At 40.4% G+C, this 22,775-nt stretch overlaps 1 protein-coding gene across 1 annotated transcript in view; it reads left to right on the top strand.

The window, feature by feature from the left end:
* LOC118371360 (diacylglycerol kinase eta-like) overlaps nt 1-14,585 on the top strand; it is a 203,899-nt gene extending 189,314 nt beyond the window's left edge. The window contains 1 exon segment of the mRNA XM_052493069.1: nt 7,701-14,585. Coding sequence (XP_052349029.1) covers nt 7,701-7,787 — 87 coding nt within the window. The 3' untranslated portion in view covers nt 7,788-14,585.
* The last annotated feature ends 8,190 nt before the right edge of the window (nt 14,586-22,775 follow it).

The following is a 22,775-nucleotide window of genomic DNA, read 5'->3' as shown; positions in this document are numbered from 1 at the left end:
CACAATAAATGTGTGTTTTGTTCAATAAAGTTAATCTTTATGTCCAAAAACCTCATATGAAATTGGTGTTTTATGTTCAGAAATGCATTGTCTCAAACAAACATCCGGTGAAAGTGCAGAGAGCCACATCAAATAAAAGAAATACTCATTATAAAAAGTGATAAAAGATACAAGTGTTAAACATATGAATACAGATAAACTTCTCCTTAATGCAACCGCTGTGTCAGATTTCAAAAAGGCTTTACAGCGAATGCACACTTTGCGATTATGTTAGGTCAGCTCCTAGCCACAGAAGGCCATACAGCCATTTTCAAACCAAGGAGAGTGTCACAAAAGTCGGAAATAGCATTAAAATGAATCACTTACCTTTGATGATCTTTATCTGGTGGCACTCCCAGGTCTCCATGTTAGACAACAAATGTTTGTTTTGTTCGATAAAGTTCATCTTTATGTCCAAATACCTCCGTTTTGTTGGTGCGTTTAGTTCAGAAATCCAAAGGCACAATGCTCGCTCTCAAATCCAAGACAAAAAGTCAAAAATGTACAATAAAAGATAGTAGAAACATGTCAAACGATGTTTAAAATCAATCTTGAGGTTGTTTTTGTCATAAATAATCAATAATATTTCAACCGGACAAAAGCTTCGTCAATGGAAAAGGTAAACAAGAAATGCGCGCTCCCGATCACGTGCTTGATTCATGGATGGAAATTTCCACTGTCCTCTCATTGAAAGTGCTGTATCTCCCTCATTTTTAAGAGTAAAAGCCTGAAACAACACCTAAAGACTGGTCACATGATGAGGAAGCCATAGAGATCATGATCTGGGTCCTAAGTCTTTGTATGGTGGATAGGCTTTCAATGGAAAAACAGCCTTTCAAAATAATAGTACTTCCTGGTTGGATTTTCCTCAGGTTTTCGCCTGCCATATCAGTTCTGTTATACTCACAGACATTATTTTAACAGTTTTGGAAACTTTAGAGTGATTTCTATCCAAATATACTATCATATGCATATCCTAGCAAATGGACCTGATTAGCAGGCAGTTTAATTTGGGCACGCTTTTCATCCAAACTTCTGAATGCTGCCCCCTACCCTAGTGAAGATAACATCAAAGTTTATTCCGTTACATTTGTTTAAACTGTTTATCCTGCTTATACCACAGTTTCCAAATAAAAAAATTCTGTAAGAACACATTAACCAGTAGAACATTTTTGTTGATATTTACAACGATCTCTTGCTTGTTAGCTAGTCAACTAGCTACTGCTAACACCTGCTACTGCTAACATTATAATCCTTATTAGAATACATTATGAGGGCCTCTACACTTCCAAAACAAGTTATAAAGCATGCAGTTTGGCTTTAATAAGTAAAGTGTTACCAAACTATCACAGAAAATGACCACGGGATCATAAACACAAACAGTGTCTGCTGCATGCTGTTCTGGAGTGTACTCCATGTTTGAATATGTGTTATGCTAATTGAGGGTAGGTACAGCACAACACAACATGTCTGTTGGCACTGTCTGTTTTGTCATTGACCAGAAGATGTTGTTTATACAGTACATGACCTGTAACTTTTTATTATTTGGAAGCTCTTAGGTGAAGCTGCCTTTAAAACCCCCAAATGTCGATGTCCTCACCCCCATGGAAATCAAATTAGCATAATTTTAAAAATGTACATACATATTTGTAAATATAAGCTGGAGATGTCTGTTTTTGAAATTGGATACGTCTCATTCCACTGCATCCACCTATGTCGCACTTCTGCATCTGCGGTGAAAGGTGACAGAGATGGAGCGCTGTTTGTCAGACCATTAGACATCCCAAAATTCGGTCTTCTCACAAAATCCCCTGTAGCATCTGAACGGTTTGGCCTAGCAGCTATTAGGACCCCTCTATGGAAAGATGATACTCTCAGCCCGTGTCAGGAGACTAGTCTGAAGTTGGTACAGCCGATCTGCCAACAAGCATGTACACTACCATTCAAAAGTTTGGGGTCACTTAGAAATGTCCTTGTTTTCCAAGAAAACATACATGAAATTTGTTGCAAAATGAATAGGAAATATAGGCAAGAGAGTGACAAGGTTATAAATAATGATTTTTTTACTCAAATAATAATTGTGTCCTTCAAACTTTGTTTTCTTTAAAGAATCCTCCATTTGCAAAAATTACAGCCTTGCAGACCTTTGGCATTCTAGTTGTCAATTTGAGGAAATCTGAAGAGATTTCCCCCCAATGCTTCCTGAAGCACCTCCCACAAGTTGGATTGGCTTGATGGGAACGTATGTACCATACGGTCAAGCTGCTCCCACAACAGCTCAATAGGGTTGAGATCCGGTGACTGTGCTGGCCACTCCATTATAGACAGAAAACCCAGCTGACTGCTTCTTCCCTAAATAGTTTTGCATAGTTTAGAGCTGTGCGTTGGGTCATTGTCCTGTTGTAGGAGGAAATTGGCTCTAATTAAGCGCCATCCACAGGGTATGGCATGGCGTTGCAAAATGGAGTGATAGCATCCCTTCAAGACCACCACCAAAGCACCCCCAGGCAATCACATTGCCTCCACCATGCTTGACAGATGGCGTGAAGCACTACTCCATCACCTTTTCATTTTATATGAGTTTTCTTCTTTGTGATTATTCTTCTTTGTGATCTGAGCACCTCAAACTTTGATTCGTCTGTCAACACTTTTATCCAATCTTCCTCTGTCCAGTGTCTGTGTTCTTTTGCCCATCTTAATCTTTTATTTTTATTGGCCAGTCTGAGATATGGCTTTTCCTTTGCAACTCTGCCTAGAAGGCCAGCATCCCGGAGTCGCCTCTTCACTGTTGAAGTTGAGACTGTGTGTTGCGGTTACTATTTAATGAAGCTGCCAGTGGAGGCCTTGTGAGGAAAGTTTGTTGTTTCTGGCCATTTTTAGCCTGTAATCGAACCCAAAAATGCTGATGCTCCAGATACTCAACTAGTCTAAAGAAGGACAGTTTTATTGCCTCTTTAATCAGAACAAAAGTTTTCAGCTGTGCTAACATAATTGCAAAAGTATTTTCTAATGATCAATTAGCCTTTTAAAATTATAAATTTGAATTAGCTAACAAATCAAAATCAAATCAAATTGATTTATATAGCCCTTCGTACATACGCTGATATCTCAAAGTGCTGTACAGAAACCCAGCCTAAAACCCCAAACAGCAAGCAATGCAGGTGTAGAAGCACGGTGGCCAGGAAAAACTCCCTAGAAAGGCCAAAACCTAGGAAGAAACCTAGAGAGGAACCAGGCTATGTGGGGTGGTCAGTCTTCTTCTGGCTGTGCCGGGTGGAGATTACAACAGAACATGGCCAAGATGTTCAAATGTTCATAAATGACCAGCATGGTCAAATAATAATAATCACAGGCAGAACAGTTGAAACTGGAGCAGCAGCACGGCCAGGTGGACTGGGGACAGTCAACGTGCCATTGACAGTCAATGTGCCAATGACAGTCAACAGTGCCATAACACAACGTGCCATTGGAACACAGGATTGATGGTTGCGGATAATGGGCCTCTGTACGCCGATGTTCAGTAGATATTCCATATCTACAATATATAGTAATATATATAGTAATTACAACATTATCAATGTCGACACTGTATTTCTGATCAATTTGATGTTATTTTAATGGCCACAAAATGTGTTTTTCTATCAAAAACAATAACATTTCTAAGTGACCCCAAACTATTGAACAGTAGGGTACGTCGGTTGTTTTGCTCTAGGACGCCCACAGGCCTGACAAGACTCGTCTAGATGAGAAAATGAATGGAAGTATACTGTGTATGGAGACTGATTAACCTCTGGGATATTTGGGATGGTAGCGTCCCACCCCACCAACAGCCAGTGAAAGTGCAGGGCGCCAAATTCAAAACAACAAAAATCTCATAATTAAAATTCCTCAAGCATACAAGTATTTTACACCATTTAAAAGATAACATTTTCATTAATCCAGCCACAGTGTCTGATTTCAAAAAGGCTTTACAGCGAAAGCACCACAAACGATTATGTTAGGTCACCACCAAGTCACAGAAAAACACAGCCATTTTCCAGCCAAAGAGAGGAGTCACAAAAAGCAGAAATATAGATAAAATTAATCACTAACCTTTGATGATCTTCATCAGCTGCCACTCATATGACTTCATGTTACACCATACATGTATGTTTTGTTCGATAAAGTGCATATTTATATCCAAAAATCTCATTTTACATTGGCATGTTATGTTCAGTAGTTCCAAAACATACGTTGATTTTGCAGAGAGCCACATCAATTCACAGAAATACTCATAATAAACATTGATAAAAGATAAAACTATTATACATGGAACTTTAGATAACCTTCTCCTTAATGCAACCGCTGTGTCAGATTTCAAACGGGGAAAAAAGCACACCATGCAATAATCTGAGTACGGCACTCAGAGCCCAAACCAGCCAAATAAAAATCTGCCATGTTGTGTAGTCAACATTAGTCAGAAATAGCATTATAAATATTCACTTACCTTTGATAATCTTCATCAGAATGCACTCCCAGGAATCCCAGTTCCACAATAAATGTTTGATTTGTTTATTTGTTCGATAATGTCCATCATTTATGTCCAAATAGCTACTTCTGTTAGCGCGTTTTGTAAACAAATGCAAAGTCACGTGAAGAGCAGACGAAATGTCAAAAAGTTCCGTTAGTCTGTAGAAACATGTCAAACGATGTATAGAATCAATCTTTAGGATGTTTTTAACATAAATCTTCAATAATGTTCCAACCGGAGAATTCCTTTGTCTGTAGAAAAGTAATGGAATGCGAGCTAACTCTCTCATGACCGCGCGCCACTAGTCCGTGGCACTCTGCCAGACCACTGACTCACTGCCCTTATGAGCCCCTCCTTTACAGTGGAAGCCTCAAACAAGTTTCTAAAGACTGTTGACATCTAGTGGAAGCCTTAGGAGGTGCAATATGACTAATATCCCACTGTATCTTCAATAGGGAATGAGTTTAAAAACGACCAACCTCAGATTTCCCACTTCCTGGTTGGATTTTTGATTAGGTTTTCGCCTGCCATATGAGTTCTGTTATACTCACAGACATCATTCAAACAGTTTTAGAAACTTCAGAGTGTGTTCTATCCAATACTAATAATCAAATGCATATAACATGCATATATTAGATAAATATTCTAATTATATTCTTATTATAGCTTTTATGGCAGACTAGCAGGCAGTTTACTCTGGGCACCTTATTCATCCAAGCTACTCAATACTGCCACCCAGTCACCAAGAAGTTAATGCCAGAGGTACAGTGCTTGCGAAAATTCACCCCTTTGGCATTTTTCCAATTTTGTTGCATTACAACCTGGAATAAATAGATTTTTGGGGGGTTGTATTTTGAATTAAGCAACATACCTACCACTTTGAAGATTTATTGTGAAACAAACAAGAAATAACAAAACTGAAAACTTGAATTTGCAAAACTATTTACCCCCTCAACGTCAATATTTTTTAGAGCCACCTTTTGCAGCAATTACAGCTGCAAGTCTCTTGGGGTATGTCTCTATAAGCTTGACACATCTAGCCACTGGGATTTTTGCCCATTCTTCAAGGCAAAACTGTTACAGCTCCTTCAAGTTGGATGGGTTCTGCTGGTGTACGGCAATCTGTAAGTCACATCACAGATTCTCAATTGCATTGAGGTCTGGGCTTTGACTAGGCCATTCCAAGACATTGAAATGTTTCCACTCAAGTGTTAATTTAGCAGTATGCTTAGGGTCATTGTCCTGCTGGAAGGTCAACCTTTGTACCAGTCTCAAATCTCTGGTAGACTGAAATAGGTTTCCCTCAAGAACATTCTTGTATTTAGCGCCATCCATCATTCCTTCAATTCTGATCAGTGTCCCAGTCCCTGCAGATGACAAACATCCCCAGAGCATGATGCTGCCACCACCATGTTTCACTTTGGGATGGTTTTCTCGGGGTGATGAGAGGTGTTGGGTTTGCACCAGACATATCATTTTCCTTGACGGCCAAAAAGCTCAATTTTAGTCTCATCTGACCAGAGTACCTTCTTCCATATATTTTGGGAGTCTCCCACATGCTTTTTGGCAAACACCAAACATGTTTGCCTATTTTTTTCTTTGAGCAATGGCTTTTTGCTGGGCACTCTTCTGTAAAGCCCAGCTCTGTGGAGTGTACCTCTTAAAGTGGTCCTATGGACAGATACTCCAATCTCCGCTGTGGAGCTTTGCAGCTCCTTCAGGGTTATCTGGGGCGGCAGGTAGCCTGGTGGCATTTCGCTACACTCGCATTAACATCTGCAAACCATGTGTATGTGATCAATAAAATGTGATTTCATTTGATTTAGTGGTTAGAGCGTTGGACTAGTAACTGAAAGGTTGCAAGATCGAATCCCAGAGCTGACAAGGTAAAAATCTGTTGTTCTACTCCTGAACAAGGCAGTTAACTCAGTGTTCCTAGGCTGTCATTGAAAATAAGAATTTGTTCTTATCTGACTTGCTTGGTAAATTAAGGTCAAATAAAAAACAAAGAGATATCTTTGGTGTTTTTTTTGCCTCTCTGGTAATGCCCTCCCTGCCTGGTCCGTGAGTTTTGGTGAGCGTCCCTCTCTTGGCAGGTTTATTGTGGTGCCAAATTCTTTTCATGTTTTAATAGTGGATTTAATTGTGCTCTGGGGGATGTTCAAAGTTTCTGATATTTTTTTATAATCCAAACCCGATCTGTACTTTTCCACAACTTTGTCCCTGACCCGTTTGGAGAGCTGCTTGTTCTTCATGGTGCCACTTGCTTGGTGGTGCCCCTTGCTTAGTGGTGTTGCAGACTCTGGGGCCTTTCAGAACAGGTGTATATGTACTGAAACCATGTGACAGATCATGTGACACTTAGATTGCACACAGGGGGACTTTATTTAACTAATTATTTGACTTCTGAATGTAATTGGTTGTATCAGATCTTATTTAGGGGCTTCATAGAAAAGGGGGTGAATAAATATGTACACACCAATTTTCCACTTTTTTTTTATTTTTTTTATTTAGTAATATTTTTCATTTCACTTCACCAATTTGGACTATTTTCTGTATGTCCATTACACAAAATCCAAATAAATATCTATTTATATTACAGGTTGTAATGCAACAAAATAGGAAAAACGCCAAGGGGGATGAATAATTTTGCAAGGCACTGTATTGGGTTAAATACATGTAAAAAATATATATCTAACAAATGTTTCTTGAACTTTCTTACATCGCTCAGATATGGGAGAGACACTTCAGAACAAACTTCCTTTTGGTATTTTTTGGGGACGATCTGTTGTTCCAAGCATTTGTATGAGATATTAGCAGTATGACCCCAACACATTTTAAGACCCCAAAACATAAATCATTTTGGGATTCTTCAACGTGTTTTAAAATCCTAAATGAAATACCTAATGATCCTTGGTATGACCACCCTCCCCCTCTTAGACAGGGCATAAGAGAGCAAAATAAGTGTTGCATTACAGGATGAGCAAGACGTAAAACAAAATATTACCCCAAAAAAGACAATAATGTAAAAACCATAAAACAGATATAGCATAGTGATTTAAAAAGGAAGCTATAAAATAAAATTATTTCCATTAAATAAATGAACTATTAGGAGAATCAATGTTCTTAAGATGTCATCTGCTCTCCACAGGATCTGGGGATATCGAAAGTGGGTCATATGAAGAGAATTCTCCAGGGAACTAAGGACCTGGCCAAGACCGCAATGGTTGACCTCTAACCCAGAAGTAGTTGGTGCCAGAGTGGAAGTGCCCTTCCACCACAGAGAAAGAGTTTGGGAGCTCCGCAGGGAGAGCTGAACGCCTGGCATCTTGGGGTGGATGGATGGATTTGATCCTTTGATGGATTTAAGAAAGCTGTTGGTGAGAAATTGTCTAACAGGAATGTTTTAGTGAGGCTGTGTTTGGTGCCAAAATAGAAGATGGCAATCTACAGTTGTTGACAGTTTAAAGAAGGAAGCCATAGTTTTTCTAAAAAAAATGCTAATTTTCTCTAATCATATTTTCATCCATGGCCCAATCGGGTATGCAACAGATCCTCATTATAAGAGTTGGTTTGGTATTCTGGCCTCATAGAGAAAGCCCAATCCAAGTAGCAACAAGGTGACTTCCATGAGTGTGCCCTAACAATGTGCTGTGAGTGTGTACAGTTCAGCACAGTCACTACATTACCGTGCAGCTTTGTGATTGGCTTACTGGCTCTTTGCCTGGCAGTAGAAGGCTACAGACGCAACGCTACAGTCTGCAATATCCTGCTTTCGCTGTTTACACCAGAGGAGATAGGCGACGTCCCAAATAGCACCCTCTTCCCTATGTAGGGCACTACTTTTAAGTGGTGCACTATGTATGGAATAGGGTCTGATTACAGACGTGTCCTGGGAGAAGGAGATGCAATGCCACAACCTAAAGCGAGTCAAGAGAGGTCTCTGAAAACAGTGAGACATATGTTGCATGCTATGCTAGCTTGATTTGGGATATCAATTTTGAATTGCAAGATTAGTGTCTTGGTTCTTTTGTGTAAAAAATGACTTTAGTATTATTATACCATTTGTTACTACTGAAAGCATTATTTTGGTATGAATCAACCTTTTTTGTTAATTATTTTTATTTATGTTTTTGTTTTTGCATGATAATTATGTGTCAAGGACCTGTGTCATGTGCCATATTTTATTCATTTTATTGTAAAAATGTGCTTTATTGGTAAGAGAACATCAGAATATAAGACAAGTTACTAGATTAACTATTAGGAGTTATACTTTGTTTTCTGTTGAAATGAAAATCAGTACCAAAGTGAATGTCCACTAAACTTCCAGACATAAATGTTAACTTTGAAAGTAGTGAAAATAACATAATCATGTTTGGGATTAATATCAGTTCCATATAGAGTGTTATAAATTGGATTCTAGAATTCTGGAAACGTTCAATAAATTCCCTGGTTTCCCAGAAATCTTGGTTGGAGGATCTGCATTTCCTGCTTCTTATCTTCTGAGTCCAGAAAACCTCCAACCGGGATTTCGGGAAAACCACAGGATTTATTTACATTTCCCGGAATTTTGCAACCCTAGCTGTAAATCCAACAATTTCATATTTTTATGGAACGCTTGACAGGGACTTTTCCATGTTGCTATTTGCTATTTGCAAAGTTACATCCTCATATCACTAGATACAATTCACCGCAATCTCTAGCATTTAAACACTCAATATTTCACAGAGTAACACTATGGTAGTGGGAATAGGAGTTAAATGTTGATTTAAGTATAAGTTTGAGCAGCTCATCTGCAACAGGAGAAAGTGCAGATTTAGTTGCTCAGTGTGACATGTAATTGTAATAGGACACTTTTGTTAGGTTGGTGGCATTACAGGGTATACCTATATATGTGATGCTAAGTATGCATATACAATATATGCACTGAATATATACAATCTAAAGCAGTGTATGCATACACTGTTAGTAGCTTTTGTAGTCAAATGCCTCTGTAGATTATAGTTAACAGCTAACACGTTTTGATGACCATGTCTATTGATTTGCGCCATGAACACCAATTGTGGATTATTGATTTTGTTAAATAGGATAATCTGTCCTGATTTTGTTTAATGCTGTTGTGTTCTAACGGAGGTGCAATATTATATTGGTTTTGGTCGTCTTTCTGACGTGATGTTTCGCTGTGGGGAAAACCCAAAGGGTTAACTGACCGACTTTTAAACTAAATAGCGTTTCTTACTAATTTCATTTTCATTCAAAATTCTTCCAACAGCTCAATGGTTTTTAGTCTTGTTCCCCTGTGCTTCCAGGATGATTCTCAAAGCAGGAAATAATAGACCGTGTTACTGACTATGTGAGACTGTTGAACGGGCAGACCTGACTGTTGTTCTGTGCTTTATGTATCTAAGAACCCTTGTATGTTCATTTACTTCAGCAAAATACTTAGCATCAACTGTATGTTTATCATTGATCAGCCAAGTTATATTATCAATGATCCTATATCATCAAGCCTTCTTTTTTTAATCATTTTTTTACCTCAACAAAACTGTTCGAATCAGGATTGTGGCTTGCTTAATTTTAAAGCACCAGAAAGTAGCATGTATCTTTTACTCCATAATTTTGCAGTATATAAAGGACTGTAAAATAAAACATTACCACCCACCTCTCTTTTGGTGGCCTATCAAGAGATTTCACATTATCAATAAGCATATAATTGTTGCTTATGCTCACAATCTAGTATAAAAAAAAATAAACATGAAACCCAAAACACGAGGACTTTTAATCCCCTAAAACATTAACCTCTTTTTGCGAAAGAAGTTAGATTTTAGAATTATGCCAAGAGCATCTAAATCATACCTTAGTAAATGGTTTAGACAAAAAAAAAAGGTTTTTATTGCAAGTATGATTGTTATGAAGAAACAAAACATAGCCACAAGCTAGCTAGGTTCCTAACCAAAGACATGAATGAAACATTCTGAACATTCAGTCTTTTTTGAAATTCTAAGTATCCAAGCCACAGTTCTTGATCATCATTTATGTGTCTTGTTGTCTTTAGAGCCCCGTTTCCACTGGCACTTAACATTAGGGCCCAGTTGGTTCCAAATTCGAGCTGGCTCAAATGGAATTCTTAAATTCGAGCTGGGTCGAGGGAAACCCGGCTGCCTGAGCAGCCAAGTTTCACAACTGGTTAGAATTCGGGCTGGTGACACCGTTACTATGCAACCACCAAGCTTATCAACGTAGTCTGGGCTTGTTACTGTTAGCTAGGACATGAACAAGCAGTATTGCAGATATCAGACATGACACTAATTACAACCATACCTGGATCCTTTATTCATTTTTGCACTACACAATAAACCTTTATGAGAACAGTCAGCCCAGCCCGCGAATGCTATAGCTACCTAACGTTAGCTGGCAAATCAGAGTTGAACAAGCTAGCTAGCTAGCTAATGTGAGCTAGCAGGAATTTAAGCTGGCCAGGTCATATTGAAAATTAGCTAGACATGGCAGGGTAGCCTAGTGGTTAGAGCGTTGGACTAGTAACCGGAAGGTTGCAAGTTCAAACCCCCGAGCTGACAAGGTACAAAATCTGTCGTTCTGCCCCTGAACAGGCAGTTAACCCACTGTTCCTAGGCCGTCATTGAAAATAAGAATTTGTTCTTAACTGACTTGCCTAGTAAAATAAAGGTAAAAATAAATAAATAAATAAAAAATATCAAACCTATCATCTGGTTAGCTAGCTAGCTAATAGCCAATGCCATGGCAAGCAAATTAGGAATTAAGCCTGTTAGCTAGCTAATGTCAGCAAGCTAAATATATGGCTCTGAGTCTAGCTGGCACTGGCAGGAGTATGGGGTAACATTAGTTACAGCATGGTGAGGGTGAATTACATTTTTTAAAATCTAGCTAGCTAGCTAGGTAGCAACATTAGCGAAGCCAGCTGCAGTCACATATTGGCTACCTAGCAGCATGACATAATTTCATATTTCTTGGCCAGCCCAACCTGGGTTGACTTTAAAGTGCCAATGGAAACAATGCTTACGTGGCTTAGGTATAGGCTGGTTTCACAGACATAGACAGATGGATTTTTAAGTTCTAGCTGTTGTTCTCAGAGTAGTTTGACCTTGGAATACATAGTTCTGTATTTATATTAAAACCACATTTTCAGTAGTCTGAATTCAAGTGCAATCTAGGTAGTTTATGTCTGCACAGCTGCAGGAAGTAGGAGTGCTGAGGGTGCTGCAGCACCGTGTGAAAAATCAAAAGTTTAAAAAAAAATATATATATATGTATTTTTTTCTCCACAAAAGTAGTGCACTAGGCCCTTAGTACTCCTGTATTAGTGGACCGATCTAGCCGTCTGTAACGCGGCCCAACATTTTTTTTGCAGCATCGCCGCAGCACCCCCACCCCCAAACTACTTCCTGCGGCTATGTACTGTGTGTCTGTGTTTCAAACTCTGTGTGATTTAATCTGAGCTGAGGTTCCTCACGGCAGGTCACACTCACGGCTTCAGTTCCCAGGCTGTATGTGTGTGTTGTCTATCTCTGTGTGTCTGTCTGAAGGGTGGGTGTCTGTCTGTCTGAAGGGTGTCTGCCTGGTTCTGTATGAGTGTGCTGTCTGTCTCTGTGTGTCTGTCTGAAGGGTGTCTGTTTGTCTCTGTGTGTGTGTCTGTCTGTCTGAAGGGTGTTTGGCTGATTCTGTATGAGTGTGCTGGACCCCAGACTACATGCTTAGAGAGAGAGAGCTTGAGTTCTCCAATTTAGGCAGAGGTTTCCCATGGGCACTGATCTTAGCTCACCTCACCCAATCCTAACCATAACCATTAGGGTGGGGGAAACGCAAAACTGATCTTAGATCAGCATCCATGGGCAACATCATCCATCACCATGTTTTCCAATGGTATGTATATATAATGCTGCAAACTGCCTGGTTTTCATAAACCAACCAAACCCTATGTGAGGACTCTTAAGATGGGGTAACCCGATAGTCTTTAACATGGTTAATAACATGGTGGAAGAGAAGTGAGATTCATTTGTTTACATTGTTTACAATGGCACAGTTTTACTTGCTAAGGATAAAAAAATATGTAAACTCAGCAAAAAAGGAAACATCCTCTCACTGTCAACTGCGTTTATTTTCAGCAAATTTTCAGCAAATTTAACATGTGTAAATATTTGTATGAACATAACAAAATTCCACAACTGAGACATAAACTGAACTGAAGTTCCACAGACATGTGACTAACAGATGGAATAATGTGTCCCTGAACAAAGGGGGGGTCAAAATTAGAAATCAAATGTAACAGTCAGTATCTGGTGTGGCCACCAGCTGCATTAAGTACTGCAGTGCATCTCCTCCTCATGGACTGCACCATATTTGCCAGTTCTTGCTATGAGATGTTACCCCACTCTTCCAACAAGGCACCTGCAAGTTCCCGGACATTTCCTGGGAGAATGGCCCTAGCCCTGACCCTCCGATCCAACAGGTCCCAGAAGTGCTCAATGGGTTTGCGATCTGAGCTCTTCGCTGGCTATGGCAGAATACTGACATTCCTGTCTTGCAGGAAATCACACACAGAACGAGCAGTATGGCTGGTGGCATTGTCATGCTGGAGGGTCACGTCAGGATGATGTCTTCCCTGTAACGCACAGTATTGAGATTGCTTGCAATGACAACAAGCTCAGTCCGATGATGCTGTGGCACACGCTCCGGACCATGACAGACCCTCCACCTCCAAATCGATCACGCTTTGGTGTAATGCTCATTCCTCCGACGATAAACTCAAATCTGACCATCACCCCTGGTGAGACAAAACAGCAACTTGTCAGTGAAGAGCACTCTTTGCCAGTCCTATCTGGTCCATCGATGGTGGGTTTGTGCCCATAGGCGACATTGTTGCCAGTGATGTCTGGTGAGGACCTGCCTTACAACAGGCCTACAAGCCCTCAGTCCAGCCTCTCTCAGCCTATTGCAGACAGAGCACTGATGGGGGGGATTGTGCATTTCGGGTGTAACTCGGGCAGTTGTTGTTGCTATCCTGTTCCAGGTTTGATGTTCAGATGTACCAATCCTGTGCAGGTGTTGTTACATGTGGTCTGCCACTGATCAGCTGTCCGTCCTGTCTCCCTGTAGCACTGTCTTAGGCGTCTCACAGTACGGACATTACAATTCATTGCCATGGCCACATCTTCAGTCCTCATGCCTCCTTGCAGCATGCCTAAGGCACGTTCACACAGTTGAACAGGGACCTTGGGCATCTTTCTTTTGGTGTTTTTCAGAGTCAGTAGAAAGGCCTCTTTAGTGTCCTAAGTTTTCATAACTGTGACCTTAATTTCCTACCGTCTTTAAGCTGTTAGTGTCTTAACGACCGTGTTCATTAATTGTTTGTGGTTAATCGAACAAGCATGGGAAACGGTGTTTAAACCCTTTACAATGAACATCTGTGAAGTTATTTGGATTATTACGAATTATCTTTGAAAGACAGGATCCTGAAAAAGGGACGTTTCTTTTTTTGCTGAGTTTATGTAAACAAAAAGTGCATATTTATTGCCTAAGGTTAAACAACATGATGATGTAACTATGTTTTCTTCTTTGGAAGATAATGTTACAGTTTATCACTTGTGTTACTATCTGGATGCTTTTGGTAGAGCAGTTTTATGACTACCAAGCAGTGGAGGCTGGTCGGAGGAGCTATAGGAGGACAGGCTAATTGTAGTGTCTGGAATGGAATAAAAGGAACAGAATCAAACGTGGTTTACATATGTTTGATGTGTTTAATTCCATTCCAGCCATTACAATGTGCCTGTCCTCCTATAGATCGTCCCACCAGCCTCCACTGCTACCAAGTGACTGTTTTTTGTGCTTTTTTTTTATGGTTACAATGCATGGTTAGCTATTTATTACAATATGGAAGTCGCTGAGATGTGTATTTTTGTATTCAGATTAAATAAATGGTTCAAATTTGTTGTACATTGTTAGGTGCCTTAAAAACAAGGCTATCTTCCTTCTTCAATAAAAACGAGTGCATACACAACGTGTCATAATATTACTTCCTCTTGGATGAACTGCATTACCTTCAGATATTGTTTGTTGGTGATATTGTTTGAACTCATTGTAATGTACAAACACAATGTAGAGAGGACAACCCATAGGCAGTACATGTTCTGTGGAAACATGTTCTTGTTTTTACTAATGAATTACTATCTGTTCCTGTATTGTAGTCCTGCATACAATACAGTGTAGTCAGACCTATACACAGATTTACAGTAGGCTCGTATGTTAAAAACAAAACCAGGGTGTGTTCAGTGGGAAACATGTTTTCTTCTGGTTCTCATGAGGCTAAAATGTTGCTGTTTTAGAGCTAATATCCTGCTAATCTACACATTTGGACATGATCCCATGTGATCATGTTTTTGGATCACTGCAAGGTCTCACTGTAAGCTAGCCTGGTCCCAGGTCTGTTTGCCAGTCCCATGTTTGCCATGACAATTACCATACCTATCTAACCATATCTGTCATGTCTATTGGAATGAAGACCTCATGGGGCGGAGACCCCCATTCTGTCTAAGCTCCTAAATCTCTGAGCGATGGGCCCCATGTCCTGAGCCTAGCTGCAGCAGAGCTGTATGTGAGCTTCACCAGGACCAACTCTGTTCTCACCACTAAGGACGGTGTAGTGATGCATAGTGTTCCCAACCAACTGGGGCTACCTCTCACCATAGTGGCTAGCAGGGATGGCTACCTTCTGACCAGAGTGGCTAGCAGGGATGGCTACCTTCTGACCAGAGTGGCTAGCAGGGATGGCTACCTTCTGACCAGAGTGGCTAGCAGGGATGGCTACCTTCTGACCAGAGTGGCTAGGAGGGATGGCTAACTTCTGACCATAGTAGCTAGCAGGGATGGCTACCTTCTGACCAGAGTGGCTAGCAGGGATGGCTACCTTCTGACCAGAGTGGCTAGCAGGGATGGCTACCTTCTGACTAGAGTGGCTAGCAGGGATGGCTACCTTCTGACTAGAGTGGCTAGCAGGGATGGCTACCTTCTGACCATAGTGGCTAGCAGGGATGGCTTCCTTCTGACCATAGTGGCTAGCAGGGATGGCTACCTTCTGACCATAGTGGCTAGCAGGGATGGCTACCTTCTGACCATAGTGGCTAGGAGGGATGGCTAACTTCTGACCATAGTAGCTAGCAGGGATGGCTACCTTCTGACCAGAGTGGCTAGCAGGGATGGCTACCTTCTGACCAGAGTGGCTAGCAGGGATGGCTACCTTCTGACCATAGTGGCTAGCAGGGATGGCTACCTTCTGACCATAGTGGCTAGCAGGGATGGCTACCTTCTGACCATAGTGGCTAGCAGGGATGGCTACCTTCTGACCATAGTGGCTAGCAGGGATGGCTACCTTCTGACCAGAGTGGCTAGCAGGGATGGCTACCTTCTGACCAGAGTGGCTAGCAGGGATGGCTACCTTCTGACCATAGTGGCTAGCAGGGATGGCTACCTTCTGACCAGAGTGGCTAGCAGGGATGGCTACCTTCTGACCAGAGTGGCTAGCAGGGATGGCTACCTTCTGACCATAGTGGCTAGCAGGGATGGCTACCTTCTGACCATAGTGGCTAGCAGGGATGGCTACCTTCTGACCATAGTGGCTAGCAGGGATGGCTAACTTCTGACCATAGTGGCTAGCAGGGATGGCTACCTTCTGACCATAGTGGCTAGCAGGGATGGCTACCTTCTCACCTCGCTGCTCTGGAAAACCTCCAGGATGCCAAGTAAATGTGTGTATAATATGAGGTCGCCATCTAGTGCCTCGTTTTAACAACTACACACAGTGACAGTGTGGAGACCATTGATGTGTATAAATCTTGGATGACTGACAGGGGAGGGCTGTATGGAAGCCACCTTACAGCCATCTTGACACTCCTCCATTGTAAGAAATATTTTGGAAGCTATGGAAATGCACTTATAAATGTCTACATTCCTTTCTTTATTATCTTACAGAAACTTTAACGCAGACTTTCAAATCAAATCAAAGTTTTATTTGTCACGTGCGCTGAGTACAACAGATGTAGACCTTACGATGAAATGCTTACTTACAGGCTCTAACCAATAGTGCAAAAAAGGTATTAGGTGAACAATAGGTAAGTAAAGAAATAAAACAGTAAAAAGACAGGCTATAAAGGTAGCGAGGCTACATACAGACACCGGTTAGTCAGGCTGATTGAGTTATTATGTACATGTAGATATGGTTAAAGTGACAATGCATATATGATGAACAGAGAGTAGCAGTAGCATAATAGAGGTGGTGGCGCGACACAATGCAGATAGCCCGGTTAGCCAATGTGCTGGAGCACTGATTGGTTGCCCAATTGAGGTAGTATGTACATGAATATATAGTTAAAGTGACTATGCATATATGATAAACAGAGAGTAGCAGCAGCTTAAAGAGAGGGGCTGGGGGGGGCACACAATGCAAAGAGTCCGGGTAGCCATTTGATTACCTGTTCAGGAGTCATGGCTTGGGGGTAAAAACTGTTGAGAAGCCTTTTTGTCCTAGACTTGGCACTCCAGTATTGCTTGCCATGCGGTAGTAGAAAGAACAGTCTATGACTGGGGTGGCTGGGGTCTATGACAATTTTTAGGGCCTTCCTCTGACACCGCCTGGTGTAGAGATCCTGGTTGGCAGGCAGCTTAGCCCCAGTGATGTACTGGGCCGTACGCACTACCCTCTGTAGTGCCTTGCGGTCAAAGGCCGATGTCAGATATATGTGTATAGGTGGTAGGGAAGTCAGGCGCAGGAGAGTCAAACGGAGTGTAAAATGGAGTCTTTTAATAAATGTCCAAGTAGCATGCTCCATAACACTAAATAGAAACATGAATATAAACAAATATGGGTACGAAGACCCGTTGCGCACCTGTACAACAAACACTACACTGACAATAAACAATCTCTGACAAAGACATGAGGGGAAACAGAGGGTTAAATACACAACAGGTAATGAATGGGATTGAAAACAGGTGTGTGGGAAGACAAGACAAAACCAATGGAAAATGAAAAATGGATCAATGATGGCTCGAAGACCGGTGACGTCGAACGCCGAGCACCGCCCGATCAAGGAGAGGCAACGACTTCGGTAGAAGTCGTGACAGCAGAGTAATTGCCAAAGCAGGCAGTGATGCAACCAGTCAGCAGGATGCTCTCCATGTTGCAGCTTTATATTGTATTATGTGAACAAAACATTCAAAAAATATTTAAACGGTTCAAAAGTTTGAGGTCACATAGAAATGTCCCTGTTTTTTAAAGAAAAGCACATTTTTGTCCATTAAAAAAACATCACATTGATCAGAAATACAGTGTAGACATGGTTAATGTTGTAAATGACTATTGTAGCTGTAAACGGCAGATTTTTTATGGAATATCTACATAGCCGTACAGAGGCCCATTATCAGCAAATATCACTCCTGTGTTCCAATTCCACGTTGTGTTAGCTAATCCAAGTTTGTCATTTTAAAAGGCTAATTGATCATTAGAAAACCCTTTTGCACAATTGAAAACTGTTGAGGTGATTAAATAAGTAATTAAACTGGCCTTCTTTAGACTAGTTGAGTATCTGGAGCATCAGCATTTGTGGGTTCGATTACAAGCTCAAAATGGCCAGAAACAAAGTACTTTCTTCTGAAATTTGCCAGTCTATTCTTGTTCTGAGAAATTAAGGCTATTCCATGCGAGAAATTGGCAAGAAACTGAAGATCCTGTTCAACTCTGTGTACTACTCCCTTCACAGACAAAGCAAACTGGCTCTAAACAGAATACAAAGTGGAGTGAGAGAACCAGGTGCACAACTGAGCAAGAGGACAAGTACATTAGAGTTGTCCTCTTAAGAGAGTCGAGCTTGAGAAACAGACGCCTCACAAGTCCTCAACTGGCAGCTTCATTAAATAGTACCCGCAAAACACCAGTCTCAACATCAACAGTGAAGAGGTGACTTCGAGATGCAGGCCTTCTAGGCAGAGTTCCTCTGTCCAGTGTTGGTGTTCTTTTGCCCATTTTAGTCTTTCATTTTCATTGTCCAGTCTGAGATATGGCTTTTCCTTTGCAACTCTGCCTAGAAGGCCAGCATCCCGGAGTCACCTCTTCACTGTTGACGTTGAGACTGTTGTTTCACGGGTACTATTTAATGAAGCTGCCAGTTGAGGTCTTGTGAGGCGTCTGTGTGACCCCAAAAGTTTTAATGGTAGTGTATAAATTAACATATTTTCCTTATTAAAGTTTTTTTTTTTTTACAAAGTGCTAATGTCACTGTGCCCACAACAACAACAGCAGAAATACTTAAATACACACATTTTTTTCCTTCGACATGTAATTGAAATACTGTAGAATTCCATTCATTCCTATGGGTGCTCCTTCAGGGGAGTGCCAATATGGCCGACCGGTGGATTCAAAGCCTCTCAATGGCCAATACTTGGCATCAGCAATCCAGAGTTTATATACATTATTTGTGGGGATCAAGTCAAGCAAAAGCATATGGAAAGTTTCATCCTGCCTTTTCTCCTCAGCTTTCTTGCATTATTCTCAGATGTGATCATGTTGCTTTTGTCCATAAACCAAGGCAACATCTGGCGATAACTGCCAAAACATCTGGTATGTATGTTGAGTCTTTATCGTCTGCTTTACTCTCCCATTATTATAAATTTTTAACCATTATTACACATTATTATACATTTTTAACCATTATTACACATTATTATCCATTTTTAACCATTATTACACATTATTATCCATTTTTAACCATTATTACACATTATTATACATTTTTAACCATTATTACACATTATTATCCATTATTACACATTATTATCCATTTTTAACCATTATTACACATTATTATCCATTTTTAACCATTATTACACATTATTATACATTTTTAACCATTATTACACATTATTATCCATTGTTGCCCATGATTGTCCATTGTTATCCATAATTACCTATTTTTAGCCATGATTACAATTATGATCCATTATTACCCATTATTATAAAGTATTACCCATTATTATAAAGTATTACCCATTATTAATAATTATTACCCATTATTGCCCAGTATTATTCATTATTACCCATTATTATAAAGTATTACCCATTATTAATAATTATTACCCATTATTATTCATTATTACCCATTATTATAAAGTATTACCCATTATTAATAATTATTACCCATTATTAATCATTATTACCCATTATTATAAATTATTACCCATTATGAATCATGATTATCCATTATTACCCATTATTCAACAACATAGTTCAGTCAGTAAGAAGCTCTCTCATCCATGTATATGCAGATGATTCAGTCTTATACTCAGCTGGCCTCTCACCGGATTTTGTATTAAACACTACAACAAAGTTTTCTTTGTGTCCAACATGCTTTCTCTGCCCTTAACCTTGTTCTGAACACCTCCAAAACAAAGGTCATGTGGTTTGGTAAGAAGAATGCCCCTCTCCCCAGAGGTGTGATTACTACCGTTATGGGTTTAGAGCTTGAGGTAGTCACCTCATACAAGTACTTGGGAGTACGGCTAGACGGTACACTGCCTTTCTCTCAGCACATATCAAAGCTTCTCTTGTCGTGATGTGTGTTTTCTCCTATATTTTTATTTTATTTTGTATTTTTAATCCCAGCCCCCATCCCTGCAGGAGGCCTTTTTTGCCCTTTAGTAGGCCGTCATTGTAAATAAGAAATTGTTCTTAACTAAATACGTAAATAAAACAAATGATTCATTATAATCCATTATAATCCACTGTTATCCATTGTTATCCATTGTTATCTATTAATATCCATTATTATCCATTGCTATCCATTATCATTCATTATTATCCATTATTATTCATTATCACCTTGTCATCCATTATTATCCCCCTTATCGATTATTATCCATTATTATAATTATTGTTTATTATTCATTATTATCCATTATCATTCCCTGTTATCCATTATTACCCACTATTAACCGATATTATTCATTATTATTCATTCTATGATGCTCTCGATTGGCGCATCTGTCTAAGGCACTGCATCTCAGTGCTAGAGGCGTCACTACAGACCCCGGGTTCTATTCCAGGCTGTATCACAAACGATTGGGAGTCCCATAGGGCGGCACACAATTTGCACAGTGTTGTAAATAAGAATTTGTTATTAACTGACTTGCCTAGTTAAATAAAGGTTAAATAAAATACATTTAAAAAAATATATATATATACACTGGTAGCTAGTGTTATTCATAGGTTCTAGTTCTTGAACATAAGCTGAACAATGCCTTGTTTTTGGTATTTATCTTCTTATAACTGTGTCTTTTGATTTGTAGATGCCCTGAGTCAGCCCATGATTCCAATTCCATTACATTTTCCTGAACCTGACAGACAGCAACCTCTCTTCTCTCTTACCTTACAACAACTCAGCCTTCCACATGGAAAGACTGCTATTCCTACACGACTGGCCTTCTCATCAACCATTCAGGTGTGTGTGTGTGTGTGTGTGTGTGTGTGTGTGTGTGTGTGTGTGTGTGTGTGTGTGTGTGTGTGTGTGTGTGTGTGTGTGTGTGTGTGTGTGTGTGTGTGTGTGTGTGTGTGTGTGTGTGTGTGTGTGTATGTACGTTCGTGTGTGTGTGTGTGTGTGTGTGTACGTTCGTGTGTGTCTGTGCGTGTGTGAGTGTGTGTGTGCCACGTCCTTGTGCAGCTTTTCTAACCACAGTTGGAGTGAGGTACAGAGCAAGAGAGAACAAACTACAAGTTAGCAGCACTAGAATGATAAGGCCTTTTGCATAGATTTTTTTGTGTTTGAAACGAAGTGTTTTGTGTTTACAGCAGCATTGATACAGCAGCATTAAGCTGAGTGCCGTAAGAGCTGTCAATTCTCAGCTCTTGTCCAATAGGAGAGAGATCAATGTGACCGGGCAAGTACAGTTCACTCTACCCCTGGGGCAGAACTCTGATCTGCAGGCCTCCCATGCTGTGCCAGCCTGGTCCTTTGACCAGACTACTGGTTGGTGTGGTGTATACATCAGAGAAGGTTGGTGGGAGGAGCTATAGGAGGACTGGCTCATTGTAATCGCTGTAATTTAGTCAATGTAATGGTACCCAACACATCAAACACATGGGAACAATGTTCCATTGATTCCATTCCGGCCATTTAAATGAGCTCGACTTCCTATAGTTTCCCACCAGCCTCCTCTGGTATACGTTGTTGGGTGAGGTTGCCCTTAGATACTGATGGAAGATCAGTTGTACATTTCCCCTCTAAAGGTTAGAATTGTGTGCCCCCCTAGATCAGCAATGTCTAGAACACAATATAATTTAGGTGCCTGGATGAACAGACAACTGGGAATGGTGAAGGTAGAGGAGGGGAAGATGTTATGGACCTTCATGGCCCCTCATCGAGGCTATTGAATAGCCGTTGCCTTCAACCACGTGGTAGGTGCAGTATGATACAGTTGAAGTCTGAGATTTACATACACCTTCGCAAAATATGTTTAAACTCAGTTTTTCACAATTCCTGACATTTAATCCTAGTAAAAAAATCCTGTTTAAGGTCAGTTAGGATTACCACTTTATTTTAAGAATGTGAAAGGTCAGAATAATAGTAGAGAGAATGATTTATTTCAGCTTTTATTTCTTTCATCACATTCTAGCCATACTCCCACATTCCCAGTGGGTCAACGCTTTTTGAGTTCTGCCCACAAATGTTCTATAGGATTGAGGTCAGAGCTTTGTGATGGCCACTCCAATACCTTGACTTTGTTGAACTTAAGACATTTTGCCACAACTTTGGAAGTATGCTTGGAGTCATTGTCCATTTGGAAGACCCATTTGCAACCAAGCTTTAACTTCCTGACTGATGTCTTGAGATGCTGCTTCAGTATATCCACATCATTTTCCTGCCTCATAATGCTATCTATTTTGTGAAGTGCACCAGTCCCTCCTGCAGCAAAGCACCCCAACAACATGATGCTGCCACCCCCGTGCTTCACGGTTGGGATGGTATTCTTCAGCTTGTAAGACTCCCCCTTTTTCCTCCAAACATAACGATGATCATTATGGCCAAACAGTTCTATTTTTGTTTCATCAGACCAGAGGACATTTCTTCAAAAAGTATAATCTTTGCCCCCATCTTTCCTAAGTGGTATGACGTCTGCATGGTCCCATGGTGTTTATACATTTGCGTCC

This window comes from Oncorhynchus keta, chromosome 34 (genome assembly GCF_023373465.1).
Source record: "Oncorhynchus keta strain PuntledgeMale-10-30-2019 chromosome 34, Oket_V2, whole genome shotgun sequence".
Lineage (NCBI taxonomy): Eukaryota > Metazoa > Chordata > Actinopteri > Salmoniformes > Salmonidae > Oncorhynchus > Oncorhynchus keta.
The sequence above is the reverse complement of the archived record's forward strand: the minus strand, read 5'-3'. Positions and strand labels throughout refer to the sequence as shown.